At 46.7% G+C, this 15,573-nt stretch overlaps 1 protein-coding gene across 1 annotated transcript; it reads right to left on the bottom strand.

The window, feature by feature from the left end:
* Nucleotides 1-342: 342 nt before the first annotated feature.
* On the bottom strand, nt 343-2,637 carry LOC120952640 (fork head domain-containing protein FD4-like). Its single transcript, XM_040372068.2, has one exon. The coding sequence runs from the start codon at nt 2,167-2,169 to the stop codon at nt 958-960; it is 1,212 nt and encodes a 403-aa protein (XP_040228002.2). The 5' UTR covers nt 2,170-2,637; the 3' UTR covers nt 343-957.
* Nucleotides 2,638-15,573: the final 12,936 nt, after the last annotated feature.

The following is a 15,573-nucleotide window of genomic DNA, read 5'->3' as shown; positions in this document are numbered from 1 at the left end:
TCACATCAATAATTCTTTGCAAACAACGGGCTTGGTTCATTCTATATATTAAAAATTACATTTTTTTTTTGAAAATAGCTTGTAAATTCATCATACAAATAGATTTGTGATCAGTTTTAGTTTGAAGCATTTTTCGCTGTAGCGAGACACTGTACTTAATACAGTTAAAATTGCATATTTTCTATTTAAATCATTGCCATTTGTCACTTAAATTGGCTCTTAGCTTTACTAAATGCCGGATATACTTCTCATGTTAACGAAAACCTAAATGAGTATGGAATTTTTACAATAATTTTCTTTTTTGCAGTTCACAAAATTGCTCCGTTGTCTGGTAGCGCACAGAAGGTTCAGGCTAGTGAAAAACACATCAGATCAAGACTAATTAAGCCAACGGATGGAAGGCTTAAATTTGGAATAAAAATCACACAACTCATAGCACCGAAATCAAACACCCCAAATCGACAGAAAACTGAAGCAAAACAAAAAAGTCCACAATCAAGGCAAACAAATACAACCAAGAAAATAAAACACAACTACCGACGGGTTCCGCCATTTTCAGCTTCTTACCTCAATCAGCGAGGAATAAAATAAACTTTTATTTACGGTACAGTTCTGGTTCTGGAGGCTCTCTCTCTCTCTTTTTCTCTCTGACTACCGTGTCTTGCCATCGCATCTCCTTCTCTCATAAAATGCAATTATCGTTCCTTCCCTTCTCACCTCTAAACTAAGCACTTAACATCAAGAGTCAAAAATAAAAATCTAATAATATATTACGTCGAACACAAAACTAAAAAACATCACAATTCAGTCGAACATACACACTCGAACCCTGCCAGTAAAGGAGCATCTAGATCCGGTCGCAGGACGACCGGTGCGGTTCTGTCTTTGCCCATTTGCCGATTCGTCGAGGATGCTGCTTAAAGCTGGAGTACGCTTCCGCACCAAAGGTCCCGGGTTTTAAGCGATCGCTAGCGACGGTGGTCCCAGCTCGTGCGGATGGCGATGATGGGCAGGGTGACCGTTGGTGGTCGCTGCTGCCACCGCTGCAGCCGAGCCCGCCGACAGATGCCCCGGATACAGATGAGCCAGATGATGATGATGGTGATGGTGCGGATGATGATGATGGTGGTGGTAGGGAGCGGGACCGGAGTGCAGGAAGTAGGTGGCGGGCGATTGCATTTTGCCGAGCGGTAACAGTAGCGGATGCAGCGGAACACTTCCGCCGTACGTGGTGCCCAGTGCGGCGGCGGCTGCTGCTGCTGCAGCCACCGCAGCCTGGTGCTGTTGCTGCTGCTGATGATGCTGGACAGCGGCCGCGTACTCGTTGAACGCGGTCAGATTGCTCACGAGCTGCTGCTGACTTAGATGGCGTAGGTGCTCTAGCTGGTGCTGCTGCTGCAGCTGGTACGGTGGCTGGGCCCGGTCCGTGCTTTCTTCCGAGTCCGAGGACGAGCTGCTGTCCGGTTCGATGAGGCTTTCGATCGTGAAGGATCGCTTTGGTTTGGGTGGGACGGTGGTTGTGGTCGTGGCCGTGGCGGTTGGGACCGCTGGCAGGGTCGGTACGGTCACGGGCGATTCCGTACCGGTATGCGGTGTGCCGGCCAGATCGTCCGGCGGCGATAGGGGCGGTGAGATCGGTGCATAAACCATGCCACCCGGCGAGATGCTGCTGCTGCCGCCGCCGCCGAGCGGTTCCACCAGCGGTGGGTAGTAACCGGCGGCCGGATGCTCGTGATGGTGGTAGGTCGGAGCCCCTGTACTCTGCGCCATGAAGAAGCGGTTCATGTTGGCGAGCGCGATAAACTCCTCGTTCAGACACTCCTTGTCGGTCTGGTGCAGCTTGAAGCGCTTTCGCCGACGGAGCAGACTGCCGTTCTGGAACATGTCGAACGCTTTCGGGTGCAGCGTCCAGTACGCACCCTTGCCGGGGCGGTCGGGCCGCCGGGGCACCTTGATGAAGCAATCGTTGAAGCTCAGGTTGTGCCGGAGCGAGTTCTGCCAGCGCTGCGTGTTGGTGCGATAGTACGGGAAGCGGTCGGTGATGAACTGGTAGATGTCGTTGAGCGAGAGCATCTTTTCCGGCGACGACCAGATGGCCATGGCGGTCAGCGAGATGTACGAGTACGGTGGCTTCTGGTCGCCGTACGAATCGCGCGACGGCCGAGGCATGTTTGTCGCACCACTTATTGCACTTGTTCGAATTTTTGGCACAGAACGACTGAACGGTACACACTGGTGGTGCAAAGTCCACGGCTCACGTAGGTATGGCAAAGCTTCAGTCACTTGTTTTTTGTTTCTCTTCTAAACACACACACACACGCGCACACAAATGCACCCAGTTGAGTAGAAGCAGTGTTTCTAATAGTTTAGTTTTGTTGGCGTTGAAAACGACTGTGACACACTCCGAGCGACAAGCGGCGCAGAGTGACGCGACGATCCGTTCAGTTCTGTTTCTCGTTCACAACTGACGAATGGTGTAGCATAAAAACATAACGTAACATAACAAACGTGGACCTCCTCCTGGCAAGGGTATGAATGGAGAGCAGGGTGCGCAGGCAGCCATTCACAGCACGGACATACTCGCTCTCTTCCCTCTTCCTACCCCATCTTTTTGTGTATCTTTCCTTCCTTCAACACTCTTCGTCCATTCATTCGACCATTCACGAGCTGAGTTCGACGAAGCTACGCCTACTTTTGCCCTGGCTGCATGACTGCTTCCCCTACCATTTGTGTACCCTGTGCACTTATGTGTGTAGGGTATGAAAGCGATACATACACACACACATACAAACACTACAAGGGTAAACAGGGTGGAGGGTGCGCGCGCTCGCGCAAATGCAACGCAGTCGAGGGCAAATACACACATTTTATTCCAACAAATATTTGCCTTTTTTGCGCTGCCCTGTGGTGGTAGTAGTGAGGCGTTAGTGTAGCCGAACTAACGAAAAGCAACAACGGCAACAACAACAAAAAAGCACAGACAAACTAAAGACAAAGACAAACCAAAGGGGATAAGAAAGAAATAAAAAAAAACAGTACAAGCCAGTTGCTTAAGTAAATTACATGATTAATTATGAATTTACGTTTTATCGTGGATAATGATTTGTAGAAAATTTAATGATTCTGCGCTGGGCGAGCGGGCTCCCGTTAGTGCAGCTGTTGGGCCTACTTTACCAGTTTGGCCGGGCTTCTGCCTTTTTTTCGTAACCATTCGGGGCGTTCGGTTTGGATCGATTAGCTTAAGCTTGAAGCAAAGGACCGGGCGAGATTTTGATGCGTGATATGCATGCTAAACGGAGCACAAGAGGTAGTTAACTCTGGCCCAGTGCAGTGAGTTCAACACACCACCGCCAAACGATCTTTAACCGATTGCTTAGTGTTGTTTTTTTATGATTTTCTCCTTACTTTTTATGTCTTTACGGGCAAGTATTGAATTTACTAGCCTTCTTTCCCCGTTTGCTCTTCATCACTGCCGCTCGCATACACACACATCTATTTGAATTACGTGGCAATTACCAGTAAATTTAAAATCAATTAGCCTTCAACGACCTCCATCTCTTTGGGCGCTTGGAGCTGCTGGCGTATGGTAATTTGGTGAAAAAACTTTACTGAACCGTTAAAGAAACAAGTAGCTACCAAACATTTAAAAAAAAACTCCACCAACCATGCTCCCAAAAGCTCATTTCGGGGGGTATTAGTGTTTCTTTTTTACAAATATTTAAATTGGCGCTTTGAGCCTGCCGACCATTGCCACCAAAAAGAGGCAGAGCTTAGCAAGCTCATTTGTTTTCCATTAGTCGATTGGATACAGAGTGGAGTGGAGAAGGGGCAAAACAAAAAATGGCGAAACTAAAACAAAAAAAAAACAGAGGAAAAAGTGCTCCAAACACTGGCACAACGTGTTCGACTGCTCGATGTGCAATTGAACTGTATTCATTCAGTAAAAAAAGAAACTCCAGCTTGTGTGTAGTACCATCAGCATAACAGGTGCTGGTTGGTGCTGATGAAGGTGGTACTTTTCAACAATAATGGCCTTATTGAACCGAAACAGGGAAGGATATCAATTCATGTTTTTTTTAAAGACCATTCCTTGTGTATATGGTCAAATACCACATGCTAACGATGTGGTCGTAAATATTTATAATATCTACAGACCAGTACAGTGGGGGGTTTTCCCAACTGCCCACCCGTACCCAGGCAATGGCGATCAACGCTTACACAGAAGGACACATTTATTGCTCCCCGAGAGGGTGTAGGTACGCGACAGTCGCTAGATAAACATGAACGGGATGAAACTAGGTACTGCAAGTAGTTTTGGCCCCCATTTCGTCTACCTCCCGTTTGCAAGGTGGCGACATCTGAAGACGGGGACTTTCCCGAGCATACCTCTTAACAAAAAAGTTGGTCGTTTCTTGCACCCGCACGCACACGGGTAGGTGTAGAACCGGATCGCGGGCCATTAATAATAACCTAACCACCCGGGAGAGTACCACCATTCAACGTTTTATTGGGAATTGTTTTTTTTTTTTCATTTTGCTTTTAGTGTCCTGTCACAAATCCTTACCGGCGCTTGGTCCGGTTTGGGATCAGCCAATGTTGCGGGGCGGGTCATTAGTGTTGTTTCCAACTTCAGCCATCAGCCCTCTCTTGGCACATTCATTCACAAATTCACAAATCGATGATTTGAAAAGTGTGTACGCTTGTGTGTATACCTGGCGATTGTTGGACCTTTGTTGGCGAAAATCGAAAACAAAAAAGACAGTCCTTTTCTTAACAGCATCTGCCGATGGTGGTCAGGGCACGGCCGTGTCACACCTCCAGAAATGCTTTGTCCGCTGAATGAATGGTCCAACAAGCTCACCTAGACACACACATATAAGACCACACCTAGAAGGGATGCTTCATAAATTAGAAAATTTACTGTTCCTCCGTTTTTTTTCTAGAACATCGCAAAACCGTCCACTTCCTTGAACACGATCACTTCCAAAGCAAAGCTTGCGGAAGAAAGGAACGCCACCGTACGAAAACTACAAAAGAAAAAGGAAATGCGTTCCTTCCGCCGTGGTTCGGCCGGGCCGGTTCGGCTTGGATGCATTCGCAGTTTGTTGTCCGGTGGTGGTGCCACGGCCCGCTGCACACACATACAGACCGCCGCGGTCAATAACTAAATCTAGTTCTGGATGCAGGGCCGATGCGATATGGCGTTCTTTTGCGGGGCGTGGAAAGCAAAACACCCGCTGCAGAAGAAAACTGAACGCTAACCATAAAGAAAAGGCAAAACCAAACCGTCACAACAACACCTTTTTTGGTATAATTGTCGGGAAGGTGGTGGTTCTGTTCTGGTGTTTGAAGCTGCCAAACTTGCAAAGCTCCATCTGCTCTGTGAAAGCATATGTGATTCCTGGAAGCGCAGCGCATTGCATTGTAAGATTCAACACCTATGGTAATGCGTACCGTCGCCGTGGTGGGTTTGATGAATGCAACCATTGCCCGCGGGCAGTTGCATATGTTTATTAATGTACATTAGAGCCTCACGACACATTCCCGCGGGCATGCTGGGTGTGCCCATTGTGTGGGGCAGCTTGAATGTGTGGTACAGCTTTACGCTTTACCCAGCCCAGACGATCACAGCCAACGAATTATTTAAACAATAATTCCTATCCCTCGTCCCTTCGGAGAATGCAAAAATTGCTTCACACATTGACATGTTCTTCCCTTCCCGCTTAAGGGCACTTTAAATGGTGCCTCGGTGTGTTGTTAGGGCGAGTGTCGAGCGTAAACGTAATTTGACAAATATTTTGATTAATTTTCAATTGGTTCCTTTTGTTCGTGTCCCCTCGGTCCCTCGACACCCCGGACACCCCGTGCACAGCGCTCAACCGTGTCTGATGTGCACAGAGCGAACGCGCGGAACAACTGCATTCGAATCGATTTAAGCCGTCCACGTCCTGCCGTCCTGCCCTGCACCCAGGCGCACACCTTTTACTACTAATTACACGCCCAAAACATCCGTAGCTAACTGGGGGACGAAATCGGATACTGCCTGCCTGTTGGCAGCTGTTGGCCAGTTCACCACGGCCAGCCCTCTCCCTAGCATCGATGATATCGGTTCCGGCAATTTCACTCTCCCATCCGTCGCGATGCATCGAGCAAAGCAGGAACATCGATGTAGGATCGCAGGATACACTTTGTGGCTCGGCGGAGGCACTCCCGGGTGCAATGAAATTGCCAGCGAACGTGATTTGATTCTCAACAGTTGTCAGCATCTAACGAACCAATAAAATTACCCAACCACCTCTCCGCGAGCAGCCGAGAAAGATTGACGAGCTAGCGCGTGAGATTCCCCCCGGACCGATTCACTCGCAAACGAAGCATGTAAACAGGAATTCCAGCCCACCACGGAGGATCGCTTCCCGTGTACGATCGGTACGGGGCGGTCTGATTCAATTAGCCGGTCGCTGATCGGGTGTGAAAGTTTCGGGATTTTGGACAATTTTCGCGCTTCCCATCGATCGCTAAGGAATCGATCGGTGTTCCCGGTTCTTTCATGACCTAGGAAGCAGACGCCAAGGAACCGGAACGGAGTATATAGAGCGAACCCTTGGGCGGTAAGACGAAGGGGAATGACAACGAACATCTTTTGTTGAGGCTAAGGCTACAATAAGGGGGAGGAAGGTTAGCAAAGGGGAAAGATAGAAGACTCGCTTTGTCTCAACAGTTTCCTGGGCAAGAATTGAAGATGAACGAAGCTTTGGGGTAAGAGGGGTTTCAAATTTAATAGCATCGTGATTTTTTTAATGGCAGTTTTATGCCTTTTTTGTGTGCGGTTTGCCTCAAACCTTGACTTTTCTCACGGACTCACGGAGAAAACGGGCAAGATTCGTTTCATTCCAAGGCATTTCTATTGATATTTGGAGACCGCCACTTGTTCGCCCCGTTGCGCATTGGTTGGCGGTGGATTGTTTTTCCTCTTCCACAGTGCCGAACCCGATTGAATTCTTATTGTCTTTTTTTCGGTTGTGAAGATGTGCACAAAACCAAGCGAAACAAAGCCAGTGTGTGTGTGTGTGGCATCGCGTTTGTTTGACCGTCGACGAAAGCAGAAGCGCACACCGACTCCCAACATGGCCGCGGTGCCGCGTGACGACCGAGCTGGAAAAGTCATCATCGCCATGACAGTGTGTGTGTGTGTGTCGGTTGATTGAAAGGCCAAGTCAAGAGAGCTAGGAAGTTTAGAATATTGCGTCGGGGAAACGGGCAAAATCGGCAGCCATTGTCGCCGGACAAAACGAGGCTACTAGGTATTAGTAGCGCTTTTCACTGCATTCGGCTCATGGGGGGAAGGCGGAGAGTTGGCTGAGACGACGATTGACATGGGAAAATTGTGACCGATTCGTCGCGATACGCGTGGTAAGGAATGAACTGAAATGTTTTCTTTTTTATTATTATTGTTTTCGTGCGCACCAGTTCAAAACTGGTGAAACACAGGTGAATATGCGTGCATGGGAAAAATCAATCAAACGGTGCGCTGCTGCATCACTACTGGATCGTGAGAATGTTGGATCGCGAGGGCAAAGTGGAAAGTGGATCAGTTTTGATTGACCGACGACACTGATTCGAATGGTGAGGTGGACTATGACGAGATGATGATTAATTACATTTAACAAATGAACAAATTTAATCATAAGTATCTGGACAAATAAAAAGCTAAGCATGGCAAAGGAGATTGGCATTATACAAAAGCACGATTTGTCCAGCCTAAACTGTTGTTAGTAGCAGGATCGATAATAGCTTAAGTAAGATAAGTAATTAGCTTTCATCAACAGCGGCTGGTTTCGATACATAGCTAAGCAACATTTGTCAACTTTAACGATACAAACTGAGACTTACAAACTTAAAAACCCAGATGCTTAATCAATAAAATTAACAAACGATTGTAGTGATATTTTAAGCTTCTCTTGACCTCATCTCCATTTTAGCATTTATTTACACTGCAAGTTTGGCAATCAATGTTACTACAGTTGACAAACTTGTTGTCATTTCGGTGCTGTCGTGACCAATGAGGCTAATAAGAAAAGTTTCGACCAATTGTAAAGATACATAATTTGACTTTTAGATACTAAAGAATCATGAATTAGATATGTTTAATGTATTATACCTGGGCGATTATTATCGTTTACAGTGAGCTTCAATTTTAAAACTATTTGCTTGTTTAATTTTAATTTTCATTTTATCAATCCATTAATTCCCTCACTATTGATTGATCTGGATGTTATGCAATTTTCGGCGTCAAAACCAAAAATGAACTAAAATAACAAAATATTACAGCAAAGCCATAATGCTTCTCCCCCATAGTTAAACATCACCGTCCGGTACGTCATTACAAACATCCGTTCTGGTGTGATATATTGTAGCTAAGTAAAGAGCAGAAAGCACAACATAAACTTTTTTTTGGCCTGCTTACATCAGCAGATAAGTTACCGTTTTAAAAAAAAGAACAGCAGATCATAAACGATCCTTTAACTCCATGCTGCAATTTATTCACATTCGCAAACATGTTGCATGAAAAAAAAAACAACAACAACCTCATCTTATCACGGGACGGACGGGGGAATCAGAAATTACACCATTAACGTTTCGAGATCATTTTTATCTTCTCATTAACTTCTGCCACCTGTGCCGTATGTGTGCAATCGCTGACGAGGTAAAGCAGCCGTCAAAAGCCGAAAAGAAGAAGAAAAAAGGAACAAACATCCTGACACTAGGTCCACGGACCCGAGACCCTTTTGCCACAATTTTGCAACATAAACTCCACTCCCCGGGTTTTTTTCGGAACGCATCCGGTGCGGAGGAAAAGCCGGACACAGCGAAATAACATATTGCTAGCTGGTGTTGAGCTGGAAAATTTAATAAAGGACCATCCCACACTCGCACGCCTTAGCACGCCCGCTAGCGTTTCGAGCTGTACCGCCGGCCGTTACCGGCAGACAACACTATGCCAAAGATAGAGAGCGATAAAGAGAACGAGAGCGAGAGAGAAGGGGAGAGAGAGGGAGGGAGCGAACACTATCCAGGGGTCCCGGGGCGGTTTATGCGAACCGGTGTCGGTGTCCTTTGAACAAATATATGAAGGTGTTATTCAGGTAATTAATATCATGTTTATAGATGTTTGATGATGATCGTCCACTCGTTTTCGGCCGACTTTCGGGGCGACCCCGTCATCCCTTTGTTGCTTCCTCGCTCGTTTGCTTAGCTTTCATATTTATTCGAGCTTTGTGTTTCGAAGTCATTCCTCATTTTTCCACCTCGCCACGCAACAAATGCCGCATAAAGCAGTATAAAAAGAGAGCAGCCACAGCCGGAGCGGGAGGGCATTAAATTGGTGGCATCGATGATCGCTGCGTGAAGGAAGCCGCAAGAAGACCAAAAAAAAAAAAAATGGGCCCAGCAACGATCCAGCAACATCATCAACGAGTCTGTTGTGTGTGTGTGTGCGTGCTGTGCTGTGCGCCGGCTAAAAATTGTTAAACGACCTGCCCTTTTCTCATCGAAGGAGGTTGGTTGTTTTGCCGCTCAAAAGGAGTCGCCGAGCCAAAGCGGCCGGTGAATCGGCTCGGTAAATATCTCCTGCGGTGCGGAGAGCGACCACTTTCAATCGTTTATAGTCGTCCTGGATTGCTCTCGGCGTGCGGGGATGTTAAATCTTTTGCCGAGTGGTTAAGCTTTTGTCTCGTTAGTTTTTGATGCATTTTTGTTGTTGCTGTTGTTGTTGTTGGATGTGTGTGTGTGTGTGTGTCTTCCATTTAGTTCGTCACTTTCTGGAGGTTCGTCGCTCGCGGCTACCAACCAAAAAGAAGAATCTGTCCAGTAGATGTGGTCTGTGGTCACTCTCGGCCACATGGGAAGGGAGGCACGGAGCAAGGGGATATTGCGCTGGTTGCCCACCGATACAGTCAATAATCGAGATCATAATAATCATTTGTTATCTTTAAAAGGGCTTTATGCACATGGGCGAGAGCGGCCGGCAATAACGACGAGCATCAATGTGATGACGGGTCCGGCCCGCTGTCGATGATTGAATAGAGGCGAACCACAATTGAACAAAAAAACCAAAAAAAAGGATGCTCTTCAGAACTAGATAGCTATTAATAAGGTTGTAATCTGGCTTTATGAATTGACGGGTTACAGTGTAGAAATAAGAAGGTATTAACGTATTGGTCGCTGCTGTAGGGAGGGTTGCTTTTGTTTGATTTGGGAACAGTTTTGAAATAGAGACTCTAAATTGTATGCCAAGAGTGCTATACAATCATCAATGTAGAGATAACTGTAGAACAATTTGAAGTAAGGGTAGTAAAGTCCTTAAGCTCAAAGTTCTTTTAAATATACATTGTATGTATGGTCCTGATACTTATTCAAATGTCTTTTCAAAGATTAGATAAAGCCATTAAACCAAAGATGTTTGAAATCAAATGGCCAATGCAGTACGTTGATAGGCGATCAAATTGAGCAAAACGTCCATGACTGCAACATCCTCGGCAAATGACTTCTGCGTTGAAATGACAAGATGACACATTTTTTCATATGTTGATGCGTCGTATCGATACATAAAATATGAGATTACCAAAACTAATTGAATATTTCAAGTCTATTTAAACAACAATTGCCAGCATTATGGTTTGCATTATAAAATCAACTGAAAGATACATAACCTGTACGTTCAGAGGAGCATTTTAGGGAATCAATATTTTTTTATACTTTTATTGCCTTTTCTCCTTACTCTATGCAATTTGAAAGTCGACCGTAAAATCTCTTCTATTGCTGCTGCATCTTATGCTTGGGAATCGTTGCTAGCGTTTGAATCCCAATTCTCGATCTCCCTCCCCTCAGCACAACTCAACCGAGCTGGTGCATTGAGATCCGTTCTAGTTGAAAGGATTACGACGCATTGCTAACCCGAGAGCACTCGTAAAACCTCGTAGAGAGCCGTACAGTTTAATAAACTCATTCGACAAGGGTCATTGCCAGGGCTAATACCTCTCTATCTGCATGTCGATCGCGCTGGAAACTGCTTCCAAGCTAGTTGGGGTTCAATCGTATAACCTTCAACAAATCCCTTGCTGCCTGCAGGCAAACCGAGGAGAAGTGCATCTCGGGTGCATTGCAGATGTACACCCCAGAAGCGCAAGGTTGACGAAGCCATTAAAAAAGACTCCAGTCCGCTCGTAAACCACACACGTCGTGCTGGGTGTGCAACGGGAGGAAATGGAATTCGTCGGCGACGGCCCCACGAGCCGGTCAGCGGCAGAAATGAAGCGATCGACATGATTCGCACGTAAATCAGGTTCGCGCGCATTCGCGGTTAGAAGCCACTGGCGCATAAACGGCACAAGCAGTGGGATGCACCGACCGAACGAAGGTGCCATATACCGTGCGCTGCGTTGTGCCACTGTCCGAATGAGCTGTGAAAAATGTGTACGGCCACTAACTGGTGGCCGTTTGGTGGATTGGGTTGAGCTGAAAGAACCTTTCCGCTCATGATTTATTGATACTGATGTTTGTGTGTGGAACTCGGCTACGGTCCATGCCTCTCGGACAGGTAGTAGTCAACGGCGTTTTCAACAGGTTCGCGTTGCCGTTCTATTTAATGATCAAAAATATTTGTGCTAAATGATTGGCACTTCCGTGAACCGTGAATGCATCAGCGGCGGCGGCACCGGAGGACGGTTATCGGGGCGTTCGGATCGGTCGGTCCACCGCTATCGGTGCATCCGATCGGAGGTTAACACCGATCGTCACCTTACACGGCTGTGTGCGGCACCCGGGACCAAACCCGAGCGAATTAGGGGGCACTGAGCAGGTGAAGCTAATTTCGCTGCGGGTTTAGGCTGTTCTGGATTTACCGAGTGGCCCATAATTTGACCCCGTGCTGGATCTAGTTTCCTTCTCGTCTCTGCTTGACACCGTTTGACGCCTCATGTTAAGGGGCATGTTTACAGCATCAAGATAATCGGTGGAACCACTGTCGATTAGGGTAAAGAGGAGTCATATTAAAAAAATAAAACTATACATCTCATCCAATTCTTATAAAAGTCTAAGGATTCTAAATTAAATCTGTTTCAAAAATTAAATTTTAATAAGTAATTCGAACCACGAACTAATAGATAACTCGTATAGAGTTTATCTAATTTTAGCAGTGGCCATCAAAATGGGCTATCAATTGGTTCGGAACTCATCGATATTAACACATATTGACGAATGGACGCAAACAGGCTGCTTGATAGCTAATTTAAGGCATTGGAACGACACACACACACTCACACTCACTAACCATAAAAAGCTTGAAAAATAACAAGCCGCACCATGCTCGCCCAGCCTGCTAATTGGTGTCAGAGCCTGCCTTCCCGGTGCCCAACCATCGATCAATAAGCCCCGATAACGGCCGTAAGCACCGCAAAGTGATCGGAGGCACGTGGAAAAGGTGTTCTTTTCAGCAGAAAAATAAAACAATCGATTTCATCGGAGAAAATTCTAACACCTTTTAACACATACACACACACACACGCGCGCAGAGGCACAGCGGCACTCATGGTCAGGCCATAGGGCGGGCAAATTATTGTAATTAGAGCCACGCGGACCGCGTCATCTCATCCTAAAAAAAAAGGAAAGGCGCGCCGGTGCCATTCTGACACATTAACACCTGACCCCCTGGCCTGTCAGCTAGCCCTTCCTCATACCGTTGTTACTGACCTGTCAGACTGGCCCGAAGGTGTTGGAGGAGACTGGGCCGTTTTCCAAACAGCAAACTGTGATCAACAGTCTCAAATTACTACGAATCACCGATGGTTCCGATTAGGTCCATAAAGTCGGATTGCGGATCCACAGACACCAAGCAGGGGCACTGAGGAGGGAGCAGCCCGAGAGATGATAGACAAATCACCAAGCTCGGTCTGTAGGCTTGTTGTTACCGCATGCAGGTGTTAAACTGCTGTAGCATAGCTTCTCACCTTGATTTCTCGCCTCGTTGCTGCAATCCTCCTGCATGGCGAGTGTCCTGCAAAAGACACACACACACCGCATGATCATAATTTCAAAGCATTGCCATTTTCAGCGGCGGCCGCGGCCAAGAGCAAATAAAAGAGCCCAACAGCCCTGCCTGTCTGCACTGCGCTGCAAATGCATGCACTGCGGGTCGGGACAGAGATCATCATCCTCATGTTTTGGGGTGTGAAATTAACAACCGGGTCAGCTTGGTGCTCGTGATGGGCTTAGAAATGGACCCGAAGAAAGAAAAAAAAGAACATGGCCTCAACACACAACCACAACAGACAGACACGCCAACCTTCACCCGCTCCAAAAAAAAGGAGATCATTTTCTTCAACACCTTTCGCTGCGGCACTCCAAACAAAGAGAGGAAGGATAGCGAACTTCTTAGAATTATCTTCCATTATGGGGTTTCGCAGGATCTGCTGGTGCGAGAATACTGATTACCCCCTTGCCCTGTGCGTTGGTCAATTCGTTTGCGATAAGTTTGTGCCACACTTTCTACCCCTCTCTCTCTCTCTCTCTCTCTCTCTCTCTCCCCCCTCTCTTTATCTATCTGTCATATTCCTGCTCCTTACAGGGGTGTTCCGAGTTATCTTGAAAGGAGAGTTGCATATATTGTCGTTTGAAAAATTATATTCCTTAATACTAATACTAATGCTAAAATATATGGAAAAATAAGGAAAAATTGGAAAAGAACTGATACTAATCAATTCATAACATGCAACACACTGCGCAGAATGACTCAGCAAACCCTGCCCCGGTTACCCCCGGCAAGCCATGCGCAAAAAGAGCAGGATGCTGACGCACCAAATGCTGCTGCACTGTGCACTGTAATAAGATCCTCGTTTGATGGTAAACTTACGATCGACCTGGCAGGGCGGCGTTTGTGTGTTACCCTGGTGCTGGTGTAACATTTGGCCCCGCAAGTGCACCGTGCGCAGCACCAGACGTGCCAAACAACACAGCGAAAAGAAGCTCGTGTTGCCGAAGTACGATATATTTGATTTACTTCGCATAATTGGCCGGTTGGGGCCGCAAATGGATGTTTTCCTTTCATCACACGCTCACGCAACGCGGACCGGTGCCGAGAGCTCGGCGGGTCCCGTGCTGCTGCTGATGGCGAAAGGAATGGGCCAGAATGTGCGAAATTAGCCGGTAATAATAGTTTTAATTGAACAGCAGTTTTGGCACCTTTTGGGAATCGGGAAGAGCGCAGAATCCGCTCGCTCGCTCTATTGTGTTAGCCGGGCCCGAACGGTTACAGCATCTGTTATTATGCAAACGAACCCTTGGCGCAAGCGTTGCTTCCTCCTTTCCTACCTCGCGAATGGTATGCAGTACACAAACATGCACATGGACACTTTGTACATCTCTCTCTCTCGTACTCCCCTTGGTCCACCTTCATCCACCACAAACCATCAGGGCTATTCGATCAGCGCAAATCGATCGACTTTGAAGATGCACAATATTTTATGATCACGTTGAACGAAGAAACACCACCAGCACCACACATGCACACCAATAAGTTAGTGCAATAAAGTCCTCCACTGCCCTCGGCCAACGAACGCGACCACAAAAGCGGTGGGCATGTGGCTGCGGCGGCCTGGCACGTCCTTTAATCATTGATTGCCTCTGCTTTAGCGTTAGCGCGATTGATGTTTTATTGACTAATAAAGTCCCGAGCCGCAAGTCGCGCGCGTTGACGAGGCACCGGGTAAATATGTTCCCGCCGTTCTGGTGGGCTATATCAATAAAAACACGTTAAAGCGGTGTATGCATGTGCCTGCGAAGGTCCGACATTGCGGACAAAGCTAAAACCCCTTTGCTGGAAGCGAGCGGACTTTAAACAAGCCGGTACAAATGTTGGATGTGTTGCTTGTGCTATTAATATTTTTGCGAGCATCAGTTTTTTGTACGCTCGTTGCGCTCGTTTACAGCGGGGGCTTTTGGGGATTGGAAATTGCGCCGGATTGGAAGGGAAAGGAAACGGACACGGTGGACAGCTTACTGGCCGCTGTTAATGTCGCATTTTTACCACCCTTCGGGCTAAATGGAAGTGCAGCGATCGTCCACAGTTGCAGCAGCGAGGCACGGGATGCATAATGATGTCAACCACCCTTTACGAACGCGCGTTACTTCACGAAGAATGAACCATTTTACACAGTAGCTTTTTAACAGATATTGGATTCGTTTGGATGGCATTTTCAATGCACAATGGAATGTTGATTGGATAAAGGAAAACGTTTGGGAGATTTTTATGTATTTTTGTTTACTTACATAAAAGAGCAAAATATGAATGAATGTAAGAGTTCCCGGAATGTCAATCCTTGCCCCTTTCGTCCTTTAATGTCATTTAGTGAACGGTTTTATCTGATTTTAACCCATTTACAAATTTTCCTCGCGTCTCAATCCGATTTTGGAAGGAGTGTTTGTGTTGTTTTATTCCCCTTCTTCCAAGATCTTATCCAAAAGCGAAAGACACTTTCACCCTGTGCTGAACCCAATCCTTCAAGAAGTTGGGCAAAGAAC

This window comes from Anopheles coluzzii, chromosome 2 (genome assembly GCF_943734685.1).
Source record: "Anopheles coluzzii chromosome 2, AcolN3, whole genome shotgun sequence".
Classification (NCBI taxonomy): Eukaryota; Metazoa; Arthropoda; class Insecta; order Diptera; family Culicidae; genus Anopheles; species Anopheles coluzzii.
This window is presented reverse-complemented; position numbering and strand designations above follow the sequence as displayed.

Excerpts from the sequence above, each read along its gene's own strand:
- LOC120952640 (XM_040372068.2), bottom strand. The coding sequence starts at position 2,169 with ATGCCTCGGCCGTCGCGCGATTCGTACGGCGACCAGAAGCCACCGTAC.